The sequence below is a fragment of the Geotrypetes seraphini genome, chromosome 6 (assembly GCF_902459505.1).
Source record: "Geotrypetes seraphini chromosome 6, aGeoSer1.1, whole genome shotgun sequence".
NCBI lineage: Eukaryota > Metazoa > Chordata > Amphibia > Gymnophiona > Dermophiidae > Geotrypetes > Geotrypetes seraphini.
Window position 1 is genome coordinate 148,271,461 of NC_047089.1, and position 22,753 is coordinate 148,294,213.

The following is a 22,753-nucleotide window of genomic DNA, read 5'->3' on the forward strand; positions in this document are numbered from 1 at the left end:
GTGGTTGGTCATCCATGTTTCTACCGTTTCCAGAGTTATTTTCAGTCGTCCTGATGAGTTGGGGTCTTGGGTATTGAAGGGGAGAAGGATTGTTATGTCGTCTGCGTAGCTGAATGAGACTATATTTAGGGAGTCTAGAGTGGTGCCCAGTGAGGATACGTAGAGGTTGAAAAGTATGGGTGATAATGGAGATCCTTGTGGTACTCCACAGGGGTTTGACCAAGGGTCAGATATGTGGTCTTTTGTCTTTACTTTATAAGTTCTAGTTTTTAGAAAGCCTTGGAACCAGTTGAGTACCAAACCTGTGATCCCTATGGCGTCTAGTATCTGGAGTAGTATGTTGTGATCCACTAGGTCGAAAGCTGCTAAAAGATCTAGTTGGATAAGTAGTATCCTGTTCCCTTTGCTGAGGTGTTGGTGGGCTATATCCATTAGAGATACAAGTAGTGTCTCTGTGCTGTGGTTTTTTCTGAAACCTGATTGTGATGGGTGTAGTATGTTGTGGTCTTCTAAGTGGTTGGTGAGGTATTGTGCTACAAGACCTTCTTGTAGTTTGATATATAATGGGATTGAAGCGATGGGTCTGTGGTTGGCTGGATTATTGTTTGGAGCTTTGGGATCTTTCGGTATGGGGGTGATAATAATCTCGCCTAGTTCAGGTGGGAAGTGACCATCTGTGAGCGTGGATTGTAGCCAGTTCATGAGGTTAGCTTTGAACTTGATGGATGCGGTTGTTAGCAGGTACGATGGGCAGCTGTTTAGGTCACAAGAAGTTTTACTATATTTGTTGTATAGTCGAGTCATGTCGTTCCATTGTATTTTGGGGAAGTTAGTCCACGTTCTGTCAGCTACTAAGGCTTCATCTATTGTTGGTGTTGTTATAATCTCATCGAGGAGGGTTAATGAATTGTTGAATGTGGATCTGATATTGGTGATTTTGTGCTTGAAGTAGTCTGCTAATTGGTGAGCTGAAGGAGATTGGTTTCCTTGAGTAGCTAGGAAAGGTTTGGTGTCTGTGAGTTTTCTTACAATATTGAAGAGTATTTTTGAGTCTGTGTGGATGCAATGTGATAACATCACACACGTGCACATCTAAGTGACATCATCATATCACATCTGTGCATGTGCAGAGACCCTCCAGACAGTGGCATAGAAAGGGTAGAAGGCGTTCCTCCTGCACCCTCCTCTCTGCCTCCCCTACTCCTTTCCTCCTCCCCCCACTCCACACTTCCCCCGTACCTCTAAATCTTTGCCAGTGGGAGTGGCTTTGCCAGCATGCTCCTCACACCAGCGTTGGATTTCCCTCTGATGTCAGGCACTTCCTAGCTCTGTGACCCAGAAGTGATTCAGAGGGGATCCAGGCTGGTGTAAGCAACAAGCAGGAGAAGTTGCTCATACTAGTGAAGATTTGCAGAAGTACAGGGTGGGGTGGGGGGGAGGGATGGCATGAGCATGGCATAGTGGGGTGGATCAGGGCAGAGTGGTTGAAGCGCCCCCACTGGCCACTGCCTCCAGACCCGACCCTGAAGAGACAAGGTTTGTATGGGGCCGAGGTTGGGGGCAGAATGGGACAGGACCATGCGTCCTCTTTTTTTGAACAAAAATTTGGTAACCTTAGAGTCAAATCAGATCAGACTAGAGGGGGAAGAAAAGAGTACAATGGCCTCTGCAGCGACCACATAGCAATGGGCAGCTACACTGCCAAAACTTCTTGCATAACGATACTTGGTGAGGAGGCATTAAATGCAGCCAGTTTATTGGCAGCTGTGACACCTAGCATGAGGTACTGACCCATACAGTATACTAGCTGTGACAGCAGGCCAATCCACTGCTCTATCCCTGTCATGTCCACACATCATCCCTATCTGGTGTGAGATTCTATTGCGCTGGCTGGTTTTAATATGCGTTGGTCATCAGAGCGGGCATACCCTAATATCTTACATGCAATAAAACCCATGCTAAGTACTTAATGCTGCTTTAAAAAGGGCCTTTATATTTCTTCATACTTTTAAACACTGCAATTTGTTAAAATTGAGTAATAGGTTAATTAGTCATATCTAATATAATGGTGTATTAAAAATACTTCTCTCCATTCTTTAATTGCTGTTATTATTTATATACTTACGCTGGATTTTACCAAACCACAGAAGAGCTTATTACCATGGGCCGATGAGGTAAGTGCTCCAATGCTCTTAGGAATAGAATGAGCAATGGAGCATTTACCTCGCCGGCCCGCAGTAAGAAGCTCTTCCGTGGTTTAGTAAAAGGAGCCCATAGTTGGTTTAATAAATGAAGAACTTACTTGGTTTAATAAAGAAAGAATTTACTGATGCTGAGTGGCAGCAGGATTACAGGAGAGCATTAATGGCTAACCATTAAGGAATCCTACATTTTTTTTTCTCTAGCTCTTGGATCATCTGATAGCTGGGATTGAAGATGTGTGTGGTCACTGGGGTCAGAACTTTTGGAGAGACAAGTAAGAATAGTTGTAAATTATTTCAAATATCTGTGTTCAAAGGGGATTCTAAACCTGACACAAAGTTGACTTCCTAGAGATGTGCATAGCCCAAAAAGGGGTTAATTTTCAGATTTTCAGATTGTTCCCCAATTGTCAGAGTTTTTGGTTCATTTCACACATTTGTTTTTGATGCATGTATTATATACTGTACATGCCAAAACTTTCTAACATGTACAAATCAACTGTGCATGTGCTAATTCATAGTTTATGTATATACAAGTGAGTTTTGTCAAAATTAAAATTATGTCTAAGCAAACTGAGCAGGCAGTAATTTTTCAGCTAGCACGCGCTATAGCGTGTGCTAATCCGGTGTGTGCGCTAAAAACGCTAGCGCACCTTTGTAAAAGTACTAGGTTTCAGTAGGCATAAGTACTATGCTTAAAGTTAGGCGTGAATTCGGCAGTAAGATAATATTCTGCAAAAGATACTGTTTTAGCGTGGATTTTACCAGCTTCATACTTTGGGCGCCTTTAATGGAATTCCGTCCAAAAACACCAGGGAAGTTGTAAAGTGGCATCAACATTGACATGGGCACCCCAAATCTTTGGTTACAGTGCAAAGAAGCACCAAGAAGGCTGATGTGGTGCAAAGAAAACCCAAGAAGGTGGGAGAAGAATATCTCAAATTGCGGGCCGCATATGCCCCGCGGGCCCATGTGGGCACATGCGGCCCGCCAGGTACTATTTTGAGGCCCTCGGTATGTTTATCATAATCACAAAAGCCAAATAAAACAGTTTCTTGATCATGTCTTTTTAGTTATAAATTACAATATTATTATTAACACTTAGCCAAAAGGAAAGATTTATAAACTATAAAGAATTTTACCTCATGTAAAATTGTCATTTCTTTAATAAGACATTTTTTCTGAGGCCCTCCAAGTACCCACAAATCCAAAATGTGACCCTGCAAAGGGTTTGAGTTTGAGACCACTGCCTTAGACAGATCTGTTCAGGAGAATTTTACTATGAATTCATTCTATCAAGTGAGGTGTTGCACAATTATCTTACAATTGAGAACTGTCTTGTTGCAGATGCTTTGCATAGATAAGCCTATTCAGACCCCTCACATATGAGCTCAGAAACTTTTGTTTTCCAGACTGACAGCAATTTATTTATCATTTATTTATGAGGATGTATTTGCCGTATTTCCCCATATATAGGCCGCAGCCTATACATAGATTTTGCAAACCGGCCTAGTGGGCACAGCTTGCTTAAATGGGGCGGCCTATATCATCCCCGCCCCCTTAAATACCTGCTGGACGGCCGTGCCTGCCTCCTCCAAACACGCTGGCTGCTTCCTTCAAACACGCTGTGCAAGGCAGGAGCAATGTTTGTGATCTCAAGCCTCGCCCCGCGCCCTTCCTGACTGGCTGCTGTTGCGAGAACTGACAGCAGCCAATCAGGAAGGGTGCAGGGCAAGGCTTGAGATCACAAATATTGCTCCTGCTCTGCACAGCGTTTGGAGGAGGTATTTAAGGGGGGGGGGAGATGCCTCGGGCGGGCAGGCTGGGCTAGGCTCCGAGAGCACACAGGCCACTCGCGCTCCTGCACTGGGCGGTTCCCACTCTCCCCATCGCGTTTCTCTTCCACTGGGAGATGACCCGCTGCTGAAGCCACCCCCGTGTCCTGCTCCATTCCCACCCGGTGACATGGTGCTGCTGAGCTGGGCCTGTTGCATGAAGGGGATGCTCCCCACCCAGGACTCCAAGTACGCTGACCTCTTCAACTACCTGGATAAGAACTGGGATGGCAAAGTGGGCATCGCCGAGCAGCAGGAGGGCTTGCAGGGCATGGGAATGACACTGGAGAAGGAAGCCGGCCAGAAAATAATTAAAGCTGGTGGCACAAATAGAGATGGGCAGCTGGACTTCAATAAATTTATGTGCTTCCTTGAAGAACATGAGCAATGAAATTGCCTTTATGTATCGGTATAGGCCACCCGATTGTATAGGCTGATTTAGGTTTTTAAAACTCTTAGATAAGCTGCGGCTAGTAACATGGGGTGGCTTATCTAAGAATTTTAAAAACCTAAATCGGCATTTCCTACGGCCTATACATAAGGGTGGCCTATACAAGGGGATGGCCTATATTTAGGGAAATACGGTACCACATTTTTTAAGAAATTCACACAAGGCAGTGTGCAGTAAGAATAAGATGGGCAAACAAACAGTGGAGATGTCCAGAGACACAGGTGTACTTAGTGGTAAAAACACGTTGCTTTATTGATATAATGACTCAACACGCATGTGTTTCGACCCAGGCAGCCTGCATCAGGAGTCTACAAACTGCTGACACACACAAAAAATGATAATATATGAAATGTAATTAAAAACATTAACAAAAATTATTAAAAATATTAACAAAATTCTAAATCATCTAAAACATATACAATAAATGAATTAGCAGATGAAAACAATATGAATACCTCAACAAAAATACATCAATAAACATCCTACATATTCATAAAAACCCCATCAGAAAACACACAAAAAGAAGAAAAGATGTTTGCCCAAAAATGGTAAGAAGATATACAAACCAAACATTAAAAAAATATATTAAAAGAAGTCATTCATGTGATGTGCTGAGCAAGGCAGGACACGTTTCTGCTGAGCTCCCGGGCCCTAAAATAACAATCATAGAAAAATAAAAACATGATGGCAGATAAAGGCTAAATGGCCCATCTAGTCTGCCCATCCAGCCTAACCATTATCTCTTTCTCTTTCTGAGAGATCCCACATGCCTATCCCAAGCCCTCTTGAATTCATACACAGACTCTGTCTCCACCACCTCACCCTTACTGCCTGTACAAATAGTCTGGCTTTGAGCTGGGATGGATCCAATATTGGAGGGCCCAGGGCATCTGCTATCTCCATCAGGTTCTCACAGTTGAAGGGCTACTACATCCTTTTTTGTCTTTGCAAATGGAGCTCTTGTTACCCACGCAGGACTCCTATGCCTACTGGCAACTGCACCATTATAGTCTTTCCTTGTCTTCGAATCTTTGACATTAGAATCTTACGAACAACTGAAGGAGGCTCTTTGCTTGGACAAGCAAAACACTATCCCTTTCAGGTTCCACCACAAAAGTCTATTGGAATTGCTGCCAGATTACGATTATTTGTGCCTAAGCACACAATGGTCTGCTGATTGGGTGTGCTTTATCGGTCGACAAGCTCAAATGCTACCTTTGAATGATGTCTCAACTGCAACTCTCGGTTCCCCTTTTCAATATCCACTTACACCAAAAGAACCTCTACATAGGCCCAAGGCAGGATTAACCAATAGGCCAAGTAGGCATGTGCCTAGGGCCAGAAATGGTCAGGAGGGCCCGATGAAGGAAAGCATCAACATTGTGTTTTCCAAATGGCGATGGGCCCCTCCAGCATCGATCGGCAACGCGGGCCCCCCCCCCCCCGATCGGCAACGCGCCCCCCCTCCTCATAGATGGAAAGTAAGACAAGCAAGCAATGCGGGTAAGAAAGGCAACGGGACCTGTAATTGTGTAAACGGTGCTGCTTTCCCAAAGCTTCCCTTTGACGCAGCTTCCTGTTTCTGCCTGGGCACATGGTGGGGTGGGGCGGGGCAGGGGGCCCAGTGTACTTGTGTGCCTAGGGGCCCTCGACGAATTAATCCTGCCCTGCATAGGCCAATAGTTTCCAAACCTGGTCCTGAATGTACCCCATCTTGTCAGGTTTTCAGGATTCTACAATGAATAGTCATGAGAACAATTTGTATGCAGTGGAACAAGTGCATGCAAATATCTCTCATGAATATTCATTGTGGATAGCCTCAAAACCTGACTGGCTAAGGTGCCTTCAGAACCAGGTTTAGAAATCAACGGCATGGGCAAAACAGGCACTGGCTCCTTGATGTGATTTCTGGCCTCTTGCATTTTTGTATCACTTTGAAAAATGCCTTTAAAAATCTCAACAATTCAGTTTGTTCCTAACTAACTAACTAAAACTTAGTTTTATAAACTAGGTCATCAATCAAAAGGAGCTCGACTCGGTTAACAGCAATGTAATACATAATACATAAACTTGACAAGGAAAAGTAGACTAGAATAGTTAGTTTCCAAAATGTTTAGCAAACAAAAAGGTTTTCAGAGCCTTCCGGAATAAAGCAAAAGAACCTAAACTTCTTAATGTAAGCGGTAAAACATTACAGAATTCAGTTAATTTAAAAGCAAAAATGACTAAATCTCTTGAAGGTTCTGTTTTTACCACTGAGAGAGGGAAATGCAAGTTTTAATTTTTGAGAACTTCTGGCATTCCAGTCTAAAAGAATCAAAGTGATAAAAATGCCAAATAAGATCTTAAATGCAATACAAATGAACTTGAATTGAATTCTGAGATACACTGGGAGCTTATGTAGCTAAACCTTCATTTCCCCCAGTCACTGAACAATAAAGTATCGATATATACAATTTTCTTATCTTGGGAGATCCATCTGACATTGCACTGGTTTCCCATCTCCAGAATCAATTCACCAATTATTACCATATTAAATAGTCTGGTGGTTTGTCTGCTTCACACTAACAGGTTCAAAAAATTTGATGACAAATATTTACGGAAACTTCTAATTCGGGAGCACCGGCCTAAATCAAGCATTGTTTCTCTGTACAAGAAGCTGGAAATTAAACAAGCCATTGAGATGGCAGAAATAGGAATAAGCAGAGACCCTTCTGCAGCCTCCCTCATGTAAGTAATCACTGTGTTATGGATGCATCTTTATTAGTGACGGTTTCTCATTGTGTAAGAAATGAGTTCTCTTATCTGGATCCTAAAAAAATAGAAGTCATTATTCAGTGTGATTTAAATGAGCAGGAAAGGTTCCTGCTCACATAAACCTCATAAACCAGGATATCCCTGGATTCTCAGCAGCATACACATTGCACTGTCCAGTAGGGTATGCTTAAAGTGAGTCTTATCTACATCAAACCACAGTTGAAATATGTAGAAATTAAGCTATATTGATTTGAATGTACAAATAGTCTGAATTGCATCTGTAGTCACAAAATTATCTTTAAAATGTCATTTATGCAGTTAATGTAATGTTATTTAACAAAAGCCAACAAAGAGGCCATATGTTAAGCAGACCTATGTTTGCCTTCTCTTATCTTCAAAGCCATGATCAAAAAAGGCTGCCACAAGTTCCCATGGCAACCTTGCAAGACTATGGGAACTCGTGAGGTTGCCGCGGGAAAATGCAGTAGCCATTTTTTTATTGCGACTCTGCACAGATCAAAAACTTAGGAAGATCGCTCTTGCCCTGCTTCACCGCTGGACTACCTGGGGTTTAAATGTAAGGTGTAGAGAGGTCCTGAAGGTGGGAATGTTCAGAGTTAGCCAGGACAGGATGCAGAAGGGATTGCTCTTGTCCTGACTCACCGCTGGACCACCAGGGTTTAAGGCAGGGCTGCAGGAGGCTTGCAGTTGGCACTGGGGACTTGGTGCAGAGCTGGGCAGGAAGGAAGGAGGGAGGAAAGGAGGGTTGGGTACAAGGTTTATATTCAAAGCAACCTTTTTTCCCCTTTATTTAAGAAAAAAGGTTACTTTGGTTTATATTCAGATAGGTTTATATTTGAGTATATATGGTATTTCTTGTGCCATAAATGAGATATAGACAGAATAATGTTTAAAAATCATATTTTACCAGTCATCAAATTAATCAACCTCTGCTTTAATATAATTTTTTTTTAATTTAAATGGAAGCTTAAAATGGACTTCCAGATCAGAAAAAGGGATTAAAAAAACAGAAAAGCATCGAAGGGATAATTAGAGAGATAAACTATTTTTGTAATTAAGAACCCCTTTTACAAAGCCATGGTAGCAATTCCCCATGGCAAATGCACTGAAGCTTAAAGGAATTGAATGGGCTTCATAGAAACCTGATGGCCGATAAAGGCCAAATGGCCCATTCAATCTGTCCGTCTGCAGCATCCACTATCTTCTCCTCTCCCTAAGAGATCCCACATCCCTATCCCATGCTTTCTTGAATTCTGACACAGTCTTTGTCTCATCTACCTTTACTGGGAGACTATTCCATGTATCTACCACCCTTTCTGTAAAAAAAAAAAAAAAAAAAGTATTTCTTTAAATTACTCCTGAGCCTATCACCTCTTAACTTCAACCTATGTCCTCTCCTTCTGAAATTTCCTTTTATTTTAAAAAAAATATTCACCTCCTGTACATCAATGCCATGCAGATATTTAAAAATCTCTATCATATCCCCTCTTTCCCGTCTTTCTTTCACAGTATACATATTAAGGTCTCCAAGTCTGGCCCCATACACTTTATGACAAAGACCTCTAACCAGTTTTGTAGCAGCTCTCTGGACTGACTCCATCCTATTTCTAACTTTTTGAAGGTGGGGTCTCCAAAATTGCACACAATATTCCAAATGGGGCCTCACCAGAGGCTTATACAATGGCACAATCACCTCCCTTTTCCTACTGGCCATTCCTCTCCCTATGCACCCAAGCATCTTCCTGGCTTTGATCATCATCTTTTCTACCTGTTTTGTAACCTTAAGATCATTGAACACAATCATCCCCAAATTCTGCACTTCTTTCATACACAGAAGTACTTTGCCTCCTATACTATACTGTTCTCCTAGATTTTTGCAGCTCATCCGTAAGGTCCTGCATTTTTTTTAGCATTAAATCATAGTTGCCAATTACCAGAACATTCTTCAAGCTTTGCTAGATCTCACCTCATGTTATCTACACCCTCTGGATTGTCTACCCTACTACAGAGCATGATATCATCCACTAAAAGAACATAAGAACATAAGAATTGTCGCTGCTGGGTCAGACCAGTGGTCCATCATGCCCAGCAGTCCACTCACACGGCGGCCCTACCAGTGCACGTTCTTGTTCAGCAGGAAAAGACAAACTTTGCAGACAGTCCTTCTGCAATATCACTCACAAAGATGTTAAAAAAGAACTGGTCCAAAGACAGATCCCTTGTGGCACTCCACTAACAACATCTTTTTCCTTGGAGCAAACTCCACTTACCACTATCCTCTATCTCCTTCCACTTAACCAGCTTTTCATTCAGTCCGTCACTTTAGAGTCCATATCAAATGCACTCAGTTTATTTATCAATCGCCTGTGTGGCACCGTGTCAAATACTTTGTTAAAGTCCAAATTAAAACACCCCTCCCATATCCAACTGTTTGATCACCCAGTCAAAGTAACCAATCAGATTTGTCTGATAAAACTTGCCTCTCATAAAACCATGCTGCCTCGGGTCCTGCAGTCCATTCAGTTCTAGAAATCTCACTATCCTCTGATTAAAGAAGCATTTCCATTAGTTTACTCACTACCGAGGTCAAACTAATAGGCCTGTAATTCCCAACCTCCTCCTTACTTCAGCTATTGTGCAGAAAAAACATATCTGCCCTTCTCCAGCCCTCCAGGGGCATTTTCCACAGAAGAATCACTTTCATTGTTTTTAAAAGGGGCCCTAAGTTTGGCACAAATATTTGCTTTACAATTTTATTTACTGTGCTATATTTTGTAATGTTACAGTTTTCACTCCTTGGTGCAGTGGTTAAAGCTACGGCCTCAAACCCACACTGCTCCTTGTGACTCTGGGCAAATCACTTAATCCCCCCATTGCGCCAGAAACATTAGTTAGACTGTGAGCCCAACAGGACAGACAGGGAAAATGCTTGAGTACCTGAATAAATTCATGTAAACTTTTCTGTGAGAACGATATAGAAAATTGAATAAATAAATAAATAATAGACATCAATATTTATGTATTCTTATTCCATAATTTCTTGATGCTATTTGCTTTTGTTGTCCATTTAGTGATTACCCATACAGAAAAGTGAAGCCATTTCCTTCTACGAATGTGGAGGACATGCGAGATCTATTAACAAGAAATTTATATCGAATACGGCGGCGAGTAAGGCCTAGCTATATTTTTTTGAATTTGTAATCCTTCACCAATGTTTGTAAAGGCCATGATACTGATCCTCAATCTAATAGTTCTGCACAACTCAGGGGCCCTTTTGCACATGTTTATCACAGCATAAAATGGCATACCATGGCGCACGCTGAGGCAGTTTTGCCATGTGTGTACACTACTCACACCTGAGTGTGTCTAGGGGCAGAGAGTGAGTGTGTTCTGTGCTAATCAGTTAGCACAGCTAACTTGCCATGCACTAACTGATTAGCGCAGTTTTAGCGTGTGAATCCCTACCGCCTACAAAATAGGTGGCAGTAGCGGCTGATGTGCACATTAGCACATGCCCCCAAAATCGTCAGCTGGGATAAATATATCTCTTCGGGTAGATCATAATCTCCAAACTGGCTTAAGTGTAATGAGATCACCCATATGGCTATCACGATGTAACTATGTCTATAAATGCTCAGAACCAATTAAGGTAGAGAAATCACAACCGGGGACTAGCCCCTAAATGTGCCCCTCTTGGTTAATCACAGCATTTAAAGATCGTGTTTTCTCTTGTGCTGCTGATGTGCTCAACTTTGTGCAATACTAATCAAAACTGGTTTATAATTGTTTGAACACTTAACTGAAGGAATCTTGAAGGCCTGCGGGTCCTGACTCGTTTTGCCAGACCAGCTTCCTCAGAGAACCCACTTCCGCGTGACTGGAATGACCAAAACGGTCCACTGATTCATTCACTGAAGCAATATGAAGAATGTGAGATGAATCAGTGGACTGTTTTGGTCATTCCAATCACGCAGAAGTGGGTTCTTTGAGGAAGACAGTCTGGCGAAACGCATCAGGCCCCGGAAGCCTTCAAGACTCCTTCAGTTAAGAGTTTAAACAATTATAAACTAGTTTTGATTAGTATTGCACAAAGTTCAGCACATAAGCAGCACAGGAGAAAATGTGATCTTTAAATGCTATGATTGACCAAAAAGGGCACATTTAGGGGCTAGTCCCCGGTTGTGATTTCTCTACCTTAATTGGTTCTGTGCATTTATACACATAGTTACATCGTGATAGCCATATGGGTGATCTTGTTACACTTAAGCCACATTAGCACATGACCATTATTGAAAAATTCAGAAAATTAGCCATTTTACCCCAATGGAAAAATGTCCTTAGTGTCTGGGAATGACCCAATAAGGACACACTGAAGCCACTTTTTGGTAAAAGGGCCCTTAAATTTTAAAAATACTTTATATTTTATAACTTTATACATGCAGAAAAGGTACGTGCATATTTTTCAGTGAGAAAAGACACACATTTTCAGATCTAATCTGCATGCATATATTTGATTTTTCAAAACTGTGAGTGTAAGTGCAAACCCTTCCCTATTCCCATGCCAAGGAATATGTCCACTTGTTTTGGACAAACTGACAAGAGAAGATACAGTACATGCATTTGTTCTCCTGCAAACTGGGTAGGCATTTGTATAAAAGATTATTTCCATGGATGAAAAATTGCTTTAACTTCAAATTGCTGCTGCCACAGTAACAGAAAACACCACGGTAGACCCTATCCCCTCTTGCTTGAAAATTTACAGACACAAGACAGCAATTATGAAAGATTGGGAAAAAAAAGACTAGACTTAAAGCGCAGCTGATCTAAGTTTAACTTATGCTGCCAAAAACACAATCATGGGTCAAATAAATACCATCTCACTGCTAAACAATGTCTTAAAGGGTGATAAGAAACCACTGGGAATGTACTTAAATATGCTACCACAAAGACTTTTTCTACAAAATCAATTCACTTGGCTTGGCACTGTTCCAATCAGTCTCTACATCACTGTGCTGCAGTTTCCAGACTGCTTATAAATCCCCAATGTATTTGAAGATACCAGTAAAAGGATTGGTGCTTGGCCTGGCTCTTTTAAATGTCTTTGTGAGTGATATTGCAGAAGGGCTGTCAGATAAGGTTTGCCTCTATGTGGATGATACAAAATTCTGTTTTAGGGTAGACATCCCTGATAGTGTGGGTAGCATGAAGAGAGATCTAGATAAGGTAAAAGAATGGTGAAATTGGCAACCTAAGATTTAATGCTAAAAGGTAGAAATCTGAGAGAAGCAGTACCATTTAGGAGGAAAAGGACTTCTGCGTTTGAAAGAAGAGCGAGACTTTAGGGTGATTGTTTCTGACAAGCTTAAGGTGGCCAAACAGGTTGAAAGGGTGTCTGCCAAAGCCATAAGGATGCTTGGGTGCAAAGGAATAGCCAGCAGGAAAATGTTGGAGATAGTGCCTCTGTATAAGTCTCTGATGAGGCCCTATTTGGAGTACTGTATGAAATTCTGGAGACCGTGCCTTCAAAAATAAATACCAAAACAAAAAGAAGACTGTGGAATGCAATGTTCTTGAAGACTTATCGCATTCAGTTTGCACCTCGCCAGCAGCAAGGAGCATTTTAATTGCACCGACATCCATCTCAGTATTTATAGTGGTGAAAACTGACCTGGACCCCTGAGGAAGGCTATTTTTAGCCGAAACACGGACCGTATTGGGTCCGTCAACTCAGATAGGGTCAGCACCTCTATACAGTGGATATAACGATCTTTATCTAAATCCTCCATCGTTTTCACTAAATAAGACTTCAAGAACATTGCATTCCACAGTTTTCTTTTTGTTTGCTATCACTTTGTGACTGCTATGGAATATCATTGGGTCTTTTGTTGTTGTTGTTTTCAAAAATAAATAACCAGGAGTCAGTCCAGAAGGTGGCTACAAAAATGGTCAATATAGAGACCTCAATATGTATATGAACTTTGGACAAAAGATAAGAGAGAGTAGATATGAATGAGATATTTAAATGTCTTCGTGGCATAAAGGCACAGGAAGCAGGTTTCTTTCAACTGAATGGAAGCTCTGAAACAAGAGGGCACAAAATGAAGTTGAAGGGGGATACACTCAAAAGTAATACTTCTTCACAGAAAGGGTGACGGATGCATGCAACAACATTCCAGTAGAACTGATGGAGACCAGGACTGTATTTAAATTCAAGAAAACATGGGACAGGCATGTGAGATTTTTAGGAGAAGAAAGAGATAGCAGATAATATGGATGGGCAACCTGGATAGGCTATATGGCCTTTATCTGGTAGCATTTTCAAATTTCTATGTAATAACTCCCAACAGGGGCTCAGATTTCACCTTCATTTCAGCTGTCTCAGTGGATAAACCCTCTTCCTAGCACATATAATGAAAAATATGGCCCTCAGCTATAAAACAGATGCTGCCAGCTCTTTTCCTCCTTTACTGACATCACTTCCATTCAAAAGGAAACAATTCAATGTGCTAAGATAAACTCCTAGGCCAAAACGCCTTCTCAGCTGGTGTGGCAGCATATTCTAGGCATCGGCATCCCAGTGGTTCTATATCAACACTTGAGACATTTTTTAGCAGTGAGATTTTTTTTTTTTTTTTTTAACCTATGATTGCGCTTTTGGCAGCATAAGTGAAGCTTGGATCCAGTTCTCAAGTTTGAGACCTGTTTTCTCTATCCTTTCATATTTGCTATGGCTGTAAATTTGTAAGGTGGAGGGGACAGGAACTACTGTGGTGCTTTATACAATTGCAGCAGCAGCAGAGTAAGTCTGCTGGTCTCACATTAATCTTTATGTGAAACATTGTTTTTATCTATTGAAAAGTTTTTGAATTCTATTCTCTAAGGGAGTAATTTTATGAATTCTTTATTTGAGTATAGATAAATGGTTAGTGCAGTGGACTGAGTACTGGGGGATCAGGTTCAATTCCCACTGTAACTCCTTGTGACCAATGTTCCCTCTAAGGAACAAACTGATGTGAGCAAAAACTTCTCTTTGTGAGCAAGGACTGAGCTGATGTGAGCAAAAAATTTTCTTTACTGTCAAGTGGTCATTTCATTGCTGTTGGTCACTTCATTGCTGTTGGTTACTCAGGTGTCTATAGATTCTTTGTCTGGTCTCTTCCAGTCATCACAAATCTCTTTTGGTGACTTCGGCTCTCCTGGTACCATGGTCCCCATGGAAACACTGATCATCCATCAATTTGGCTCTTCTGGTACCTTAGTCCCCACAGACCTGCAGGTCAATTCTGGTTTGAGCTTATTTGGGGTTAGGCAACTACCAGCACACATCCCCCCAAGGGTTACTCTTAAGAGTTCCTGTTGCCAGGAACTCTTCCTCACTTGGCTTTCTGGGCTCCGAGTCTTGTCTGCAAGCTCCTGTTTCTCTATCAGGGTGAGATCTGTTCCAACCTGTCTCAAAATGCAAATGAGCTTGCTTCACTTGGACTGCTGGGAAGAGCCTATACCCAGCAGATTTGAAATAAATAAAATAAAATTCCTTTTTTCTACCTTTTCCCCTCCTTTACAAAGCCCGATAGTTCGGGCCACTGTGGTAACTGTCCCAAAGCTCATAGGGATTTAAAGGGCTTTGGGGATTTTGCTACGCAGCTTTGTAAAAGGGGGGCAGTGTTTCTGGTCATTTACTTCTCTGGTTCCTGCCTTCCTTCATTTCAAGTCTCTTGCCAAGATTTCCAGTCCATTTGACAGTTTTTTCTCACCTCCTTTTCCTTTCAGCTTTCTTTATTTTCCTGCCTCTGTGTCCAGATTTAATTCATTCTTACTACCTAGTCCAAGTTACCTCCTTTTACTGGATCCACTGTAGCTTTCCATCTTTCCCTCACCTTGGCTCTCCTATTTTACATCCCCTTATTCCTAGGCTTTCACTATTGCTGTCCTCTTTCTCTCCCCCTTCTGTACAGTGTTTATATTTCCACTTCCATCATATCCCTCCTTTCAGTCTCTGCTCCTAAACATCTGTAGTTTTCTCTCCCCTCTTCCATCCAAAATCTGCCCCCTTCTACACAGCATATGCCTCCTCTCCCCCTTTCCATCCAGTGCCTCCACTCTTTCTACCCTTCCATCAGTATCTCCTCTTCTGTCTCTCCCTCCACTTCCATAGAGTCTGACCCCTCTCTCCCCTTTTTATCTGCCTCCCCTTACACTTCTCCCTTCTATCATCCCTGTCCAGTCTCTCCTCTCTTCCATCCAGGCCTGTGTCTTAGAGGGAACATTGCTTGTTATCCTCGGCAAGTCACTTAACCCGGGGCCAGATTAAGGCCAACTGATGGCCTAAGCACAGCCCAGCAATAGTGCCCCCGGCCCTCCCATTGCTTAACTGGTAAGACATTAAGATTCAATAAGTACTGAAAAATATCATTATTGTATGAAATAAAATATCATATATACTGTATAGTGATATGAAAATCACTGAAACATCAGTTCCATGCTCTGTCTTCCAAAATTTGTCATGGAAAAATATCTATTGAATTGGTGAAATTGTATTTTAATGGCAATGTTGTTGTTTTTTTTTAAATTAAGGGAAACAACTATCTTTCTTTTTCAGACATTATCCTATAACAGACATAACCTACCCATGGGAGCAAATGAAAAACAAGCTAAAGAAATCCTTATCCGCCGAAGGCACAGCATGAGGGACAGCATAAGAAAAGACCAGACTCTGTTAAGGCAAAAAGCGGTAAATGTCATTTTAGATTTTATCAGATCCTTGTCTCCTCCAATATAATTTGTTATATATCTTCTGATACAAATTTGAAAGATGTCATGTCTATTTTACAGGACACCAAAATTGCATCACTTTATCCTTTATCTTTCTGACCTTTCCCTAATCATTCCTCAGTCATTCTACTTCACCCCACCTATATTCTCCAGGTTTAGCATTATTAAAAGATAAAGGGCTCCTTTTACTAAATGGCAGTATAGGTTTCTACTGCAGGCTGGTGACGTAAATGCTCCTACGCTCACAGGAATTCTATGAGCGTTGGAGCATTTAACTTGCCGGCTCACGGTAGAAACTTCTCCCGCCATTTAGTAAAACCCAGCAAAAGGCACCTCGATCCTTTTTGTGATCAAATATTTAAAAGTTAAATAGGGCAAGTATTCATTGTGCTATGAAAACAACTTTCTCTAAAATACATTGCTAAATGCAAGAATGTGAAACCAGTCTTCTAGGATCCAGCTTAGATTTACATGCTTGAAAGAAGAGCAAGACTTTGGGGTGATTGTTTCTGACAATCTTAAGGCGGCCAAACAGGTAGAAGCCAAAGCCAGGATTTTTGGGTGCACAAGTATCACTAGCATGGCTTTGTAGAAAGAGCCTTTAATAATCAGCTTCCCATCCAAAGCAATTTAGAAAGCTAGATCCATGGGTAATTATTTGTTGCAATGTGTTGTTTGTTAATTTTATTTTATGGGCATTATATTGTAACTTGCTTAGATTTTGCAGTAATGTGGAATATAAATGTGATAAATAAATAACATAAATAAAACCTATATTTTAAAAACATTTCCACATGTAAATAGTGGCATTCACATGTGTCAATCACATACACAAATAAATGTACTTATATTTGGAGATCCACAAAGTTTTCAAGTGGACATGGAAGGGACAAAATCTATCTGTATATTTTCCAATGATGGGTAAGGCAGGTTAGGAGTTAAAAACAGTGCCCAAAAATTGGGTTTCGGCAGGATTCTGAGTAGGAACTGTTTATTGCATGTCAAATATGCAGTACTGTGTATGTCTTTCAGCGCTACAGAAATGATAAATAATAGATAAATAATTCTCTCTGCAAGAAACTCCCCAACTCCTATATGTCTTGTCTGTCTGTCCAAATTAGATTGTAAGGACTATTACATGTCAAATGTACAGTGCTGTGTATGCCTTTCATCGCTATAGAAATGATAAATAGTAGTAGTGGGAATACACATCGATGTAGGCAAACTTTCCCAAAAGGTTTTCCACCAGCTCAGAGGCATGCACAGATTTTTGAAAAGCATTCATATTGTCCAGGGCTTAATATGAGGGATTAGGGGTGTGATTCTACATGAACCCCCACTGTTTATTTTTGAATTAAAAAAAACCCTATACCTTCACTATGTAATTAGCCATAGTTATACATAGAGGCCTAGATTCTCTATACAGAACCGTTTTCAGCCACCGCCTTATAAGCGGCCACCAATCATGTGCTAATCACGCAATGGTGCAGTTTAGAGAATCACATCTCTGGTCAGTGTTCTCCCCAGGGCCTTTTAGCCGGGCGCTCTGCCCGCCTAATTTAGATGACCGCCCAGCTGTCATCTATCGGGAATCCTGCAGCTGCCGCCGCTCAATGTAAAAAAATCCCCCCCCCCAAAACCACCTCTCACCGGCTTGGAGATGCGAACTCATGCTTCGGGGCTCTAAGGTGTGTGTGCCGGTGTATTACTATTTAAAAGGGGTTTTCAAAGACCTTCGGTCACTTTTCCTCACTGGAAAGAATACCAGGAGTTCAAAATAGTATACAAATTAAATTTTATTGCATAAATATAGTATTTTTAGCCATAATCATTAATTAAGTACAGAGTTTGAATCAATACGTTACCGGTTATTGCATCATCACTCCGTCAGGGGACCACGATCAGGAGGCTTATTCAATATGTCATCACACAGCTCGTCAGCAGTGGAAACGTCCCTACCTTTTTTTCAGGGAAAGCACCATTTATATTGTACTTTTTACCCATCCCCTCCTTTTGGGTTGGATAATCGGACGCGTGCTAAACGCATGCTGATCTGTGATTACCAATCAGTATGTGTTAAAAACATCTGGCCTGACTCGTGAGCCGATTACCCATCCCCTCCTTGTGGATAATCAGACGCGTGCTAATCGCATGCTGAGATGATGTGCTTCTGTGATCACCAATCAGTATGTGTTAAAAACACCTGGCCTGACTCGTGAGCGCCACGTATCCAAGGCAGTCTCACTCAATATCAATATTCCTTACATACCATTCGTTTCTCATTTGTATCACATTCGGTCCTTATTGAGTGATACTGCCATAGGATACCATCATGGGCCGGGTTGGTTTACAGCATAGTCCATAAACCACATAACAATTCCACAAGGACAGAACAAGTACTACTATGGTCAGAATAAGTAAAGGGTGAATTAACCAATTCAAAGTGGTAGTGGCTGATGGTGAATATCCCAGAAACACATCCCACCAGTGATGCGATGTCGCATCCGTAATTGTGGATCCAATATTAATAATTTGTTCTGCTACAATGGTGGTACTAATCTGGTGCTCTATTATACTTTTGTTCAAATTCCTTATGGAATGATTTATCATACGGGACCCTTGTATTATTGCTTTTAACTTTTCCAACTTCAAATCCCAATTTGGAACGGAAAAGTTGTTTTCCCAGAGTACATTTGTTCTAAGTCCTATATCAGGTGTTAAAACATAAGTTTGATTCTTCCAAAGAAGTGTTGACATATTGTGTAAGCATCCTACAAAGGGTACTATCATTTTTGATATTATTGGCTCATTAGTCACCACACATATTACGCATGGTGCTATTTCAATCATATACTGATAAGTTATCGGTAATATAGTCCATTCACACACATTTACAGTATTTTGTAGTAAACATGGTTCATATACTATTGATTGTAATTTACAAATTCGCCCTTGCAAAGTGGAGTCACAAAATGTTAAGTCATGAGTTTTGTTATTCACATCAATCATTTGTCCATTAAATTTAGGTGCCCAGAAAAATTGCTTCTGAGGTTCCCCTAGTATGAGGGGTAACACTACATATTTACACATAATCATTTTTTTTGTAACATTATACATTTTAAACATTCCTATGCAGCGAGTATCATTACATTGTACTTCTGGTGCTTGAAATTGTATCCAAAAGGTTTTTGGTATAGTTTTATTAAACACGGTCCTCCATATCTGCTCATTTCCAGTCATTAATTTAGATTGAAAAATTCCTTTTTGTTGTTGTTGCTGCATTGTTTGTAACGTACATAAAGTCCAATTAATTATGTTTGAAACCTTCTGATCAATTATATATTCAATATCTGCTGTGGCGTTTGCTAGGTTAAGTAATTGATTATCAATCCCTGTCTGTAATAATGCAGATTGCCATATGGTAGGCATCCATTTTGCAGCTACAGTCAAAGCATCATTAATATTACTTCCCGCCTTATGTAATCTATTGGCCAATGTTTCAATATCAAATGTGTTTAAAGTACCTGTGATGGTACCATATCCCCCCATTAACGTATCATACCATGCTCTCCTTCCTCGGTATGAACACTGAGAAGAGGGAGGAAATGATATTTCAAACATCACATTAATTTTTTGTGCATGTTGACCTACCATTTCACATGTGGATGGTAATCTCTTTATTTGTCCCGGATCTACCTTTGCCGTATCATTTTTTATGAATACCACATATCTACCCACATTGATCTGTTATAAATTTCCGTGGCATTAGTACATACTACATAAGACCTATTTACAGTAATATTCATTTGTGTTCCATTATATGTAGTACAATTGTTCGTAACAAAAAACCTCTGGGCCGAACTGTTCCATGTCATAAATTCTTCTGTTTGGCAACACAGGACTATCACTTCTGCAGTTATATTCAAGGTAGTGTTTAGTCCCTCATATAATACGTATTGGGCGATTGGTCTAATTTGTTCATTGCTTTTAATTTCTGTAATCCATGTATGGTCTCTTATTGTTACATTTGCAATGATACATCTGGAATTAGCACTACAAGTGAAGTTATCTTGCTTTCGATTCATTGAAGAATGCTTCCATTTCCATGACGTAACGACCCCTTCTTTAATTGTAATACGTCGCCCGGGGGCAGCGCCTCTTACCCCATACCATATTCCAAGGATTCCAAGGCACACATATATCTGCAAGTTTCAGAAAACATTATTACTCTCTCAAATAACATTTCTCCTGGGGGACATATTCCCATTTTTCCACTCCCGGTTTCATTACAAGGAGAGCCTTATCTTTCCCGATTGCAATCACCTCCGCTGGTTCCGGAGGTCCTCTAGGATTACTAATCCAGATTTTGGCTCCTACGTTTACGGTATTTGTAGCTCCAAACCCCCCTTCCCCTCTTACAGTCAGCTGAGAAGGAGGGGTTATTTCCCTAATTGGCACGATATAAATTGGTATCAATAACAATTGAGCTACTCGTTCCCCCTTTGCAATTATTACATTCTTTTCTCCTAAATTTATCAATATGACTTTAACCTCCCCTTGATAATCAGCATCAATTACTCCCCTTAAAGTGATAATTCCTCTTATAGCAAAACTGGAACGGGTAGCTAATTGCCCATAATGCCCTGTGGGAATTTTCACTCCCACTTCGGTAGGAATAACTTTTACCGATTGGGGATTTATAACCAAGGTATTCATACTGTACATATCTAATCCCGCAGCCAATGGCGTGGCTCGGTAAGGAATATTGGCTTCAGGGTGTATTTTCCAATATTGCATGGCAGCTACGGACAGTTTCCCAATTGTCAAATTGGGGGTTAACATTCTCATTAATGGGGTGGTTGATTCCGTTAAAGGCCGATTGTTCAATTTTTGTAATGCTGTAGATACATTATCCCTCCATTGCCCATATTTGCCATCTGTAGTTAATTTTTTAAGGGCCTCCTTCAAAAGTCCATTCACCGGTTCAATTAATCCCGCTGCTTGGGGATAATAGGGCATGTGATATACCCATTCAATATTATTTTCCTTAGCATATTCTTTTACTTGCCCTCCCATAAAATGTGATCCATTATCAGTTTGTATTTGTAAGGGCATACCATAATACTGAATAATCATGTCTAAAGTCCTTAGAGTGCTCCATTGTGACGCAGAGGCACAAGGGAATGCTAGTAATAATCCCGAGTATGTATCTACAGCAGTACACATATATTTACATTTACGACTTTCGGGTAACGGTCCTATGAAATCCATTTGCCAAATCTGGGCTGGCAATCGCCCCCTGCCTATGTGCCCCATTACCGTATGTGGTACTTCCCGTTTCTTGATATGTTGACACACCGGACATTTTCCGATCACATGTTTGATCACATCTATCGTCAAAGGAATCCCTCGTTCCTGAGCCCACCTGTAAGTAGCTTTTTCTCCAAGATGTCCACTTTTTTGATGCGCCCAAATGGCTGTACCTTCCAACCATTCTTCCACCTTAGGAATTTCATTAGTAGTGGTTACAGAAATGGCGGCTGCAGCATCTGCTTGGGAATTAAACAATCGTTCCATTGAATCAACAGGCATATGTGCATCTACATGAAATACTGACACTGTTGTTTCCTGTACAATTTCTTCTATGTCTTGCCACAATTCTTTACCCCACAGTTCCTTACCATGAATTAACCAATTATGGGACTTCCACCCCATTAACCATGTAGCAAGACCATTAGCGACCGACCAGGAGTCAGTAAAAAGATGACATTCCCCTCCTCTTTCTTTCCTTAAAGCAGTGACTACCGCCATCAATTCAGCGTATTGACTGCTCATTCCTTTTCCCTCCATCACCAGGGTAGTATCAGTTTTAGGGTTATAGGCCACACTTTTCCATTTCCGCTCTCCCCCCACATATTTGGCAGACCCATCTGTGAACCAAGCATGTTTTTGTTGTTCTGACGTGAGATTATCAAATCCCACTCCCCATTTCACTGGGGATTCATGAGCATATACTGGCTTTATGATTTCCAGCTCTCCGTTAGGAATATTAGCTATTTTTTCATGCAAAGTAGCTACCCCATGCTCACCTATTTTAGCTCTTTGGGAAATGTACCATTTCCATTTAATAATACTTTGTTCCTGAGCATGTCCTACTCTATTTGTCTTGGGATCAGACATTACCCATTGCATAATTGGAATTTGTGGTCGCAATAGTACTGTATGACCTAATGTAATCTGTTCGGTCTCAGCCAACGCCCAATAACATGCTAAAAGTTGTTTTTCGAAGGGAATATATTTTTCACGTGCTTCTGGGAATTTCCTGTTCCAGACTCCTAATGGTACCCGTTTTCCACTTTGTTTTTGCCATAATGACCAATTAGCATGCATTTGATTAATAGATACATGTAATTCCACTTCCCCTTCTCTCATGGGCCACAAATCTACAGCTGTCTGTATGGCTTGTTTGGCATTTTCAAAAGCAACCTGCTGTTCTTCTCCCCACATAAACTCATATTTCTTACGAGTTACCTTGTATAACGGGCTCAGTAGTTGACTCAAATGTGGAATATGTTGTCTCCAAAATCCAAATAAACCAATGTATGATTGCATCTCCTGCTTATTCTTTGGAGTAGGAAAATCTAATATTTTTTGTTTTGCTTTCTCTGTGATTTCTCTATGTCCTCTATTCCACTAATTCCTAAAAATTTTACTGA

The 22,753-nt window shown here is 40.9% G+C and overlaps 1 protein-coding gene across 1 annotated transcript in view; it reads left to right on the top strand.

The window, feature by feature from the left end:
* The window catches only part of LOC117362871 (sodium/hydrogen exchanger 2-like), a 146,315-nt gene that overhangs the window by 84,816 nt on the left and 38,746 nt on the right, over positions 1–22,753 (top strand). Inside the window, exons 7-10 of the mRNA XM_033949944.1 lie at positions 2,406–2,476; positions 7,059–7,217; positions 10,337–10,433; positions 15,865–15,996. Coding sequence (XP_033805835.1) covers positions 2,406–2,476; positions 7,059–7,217; positions 10,337–10,433; positions 15,865–15,996 — 459 coding nt within the window. The remainder of the gene's footprint in view (positions 1–2,405; positions 2,477–7,058; positions 7,218–10,336; positions 10,434–15,864; positions 15,997–22,753) is intronic.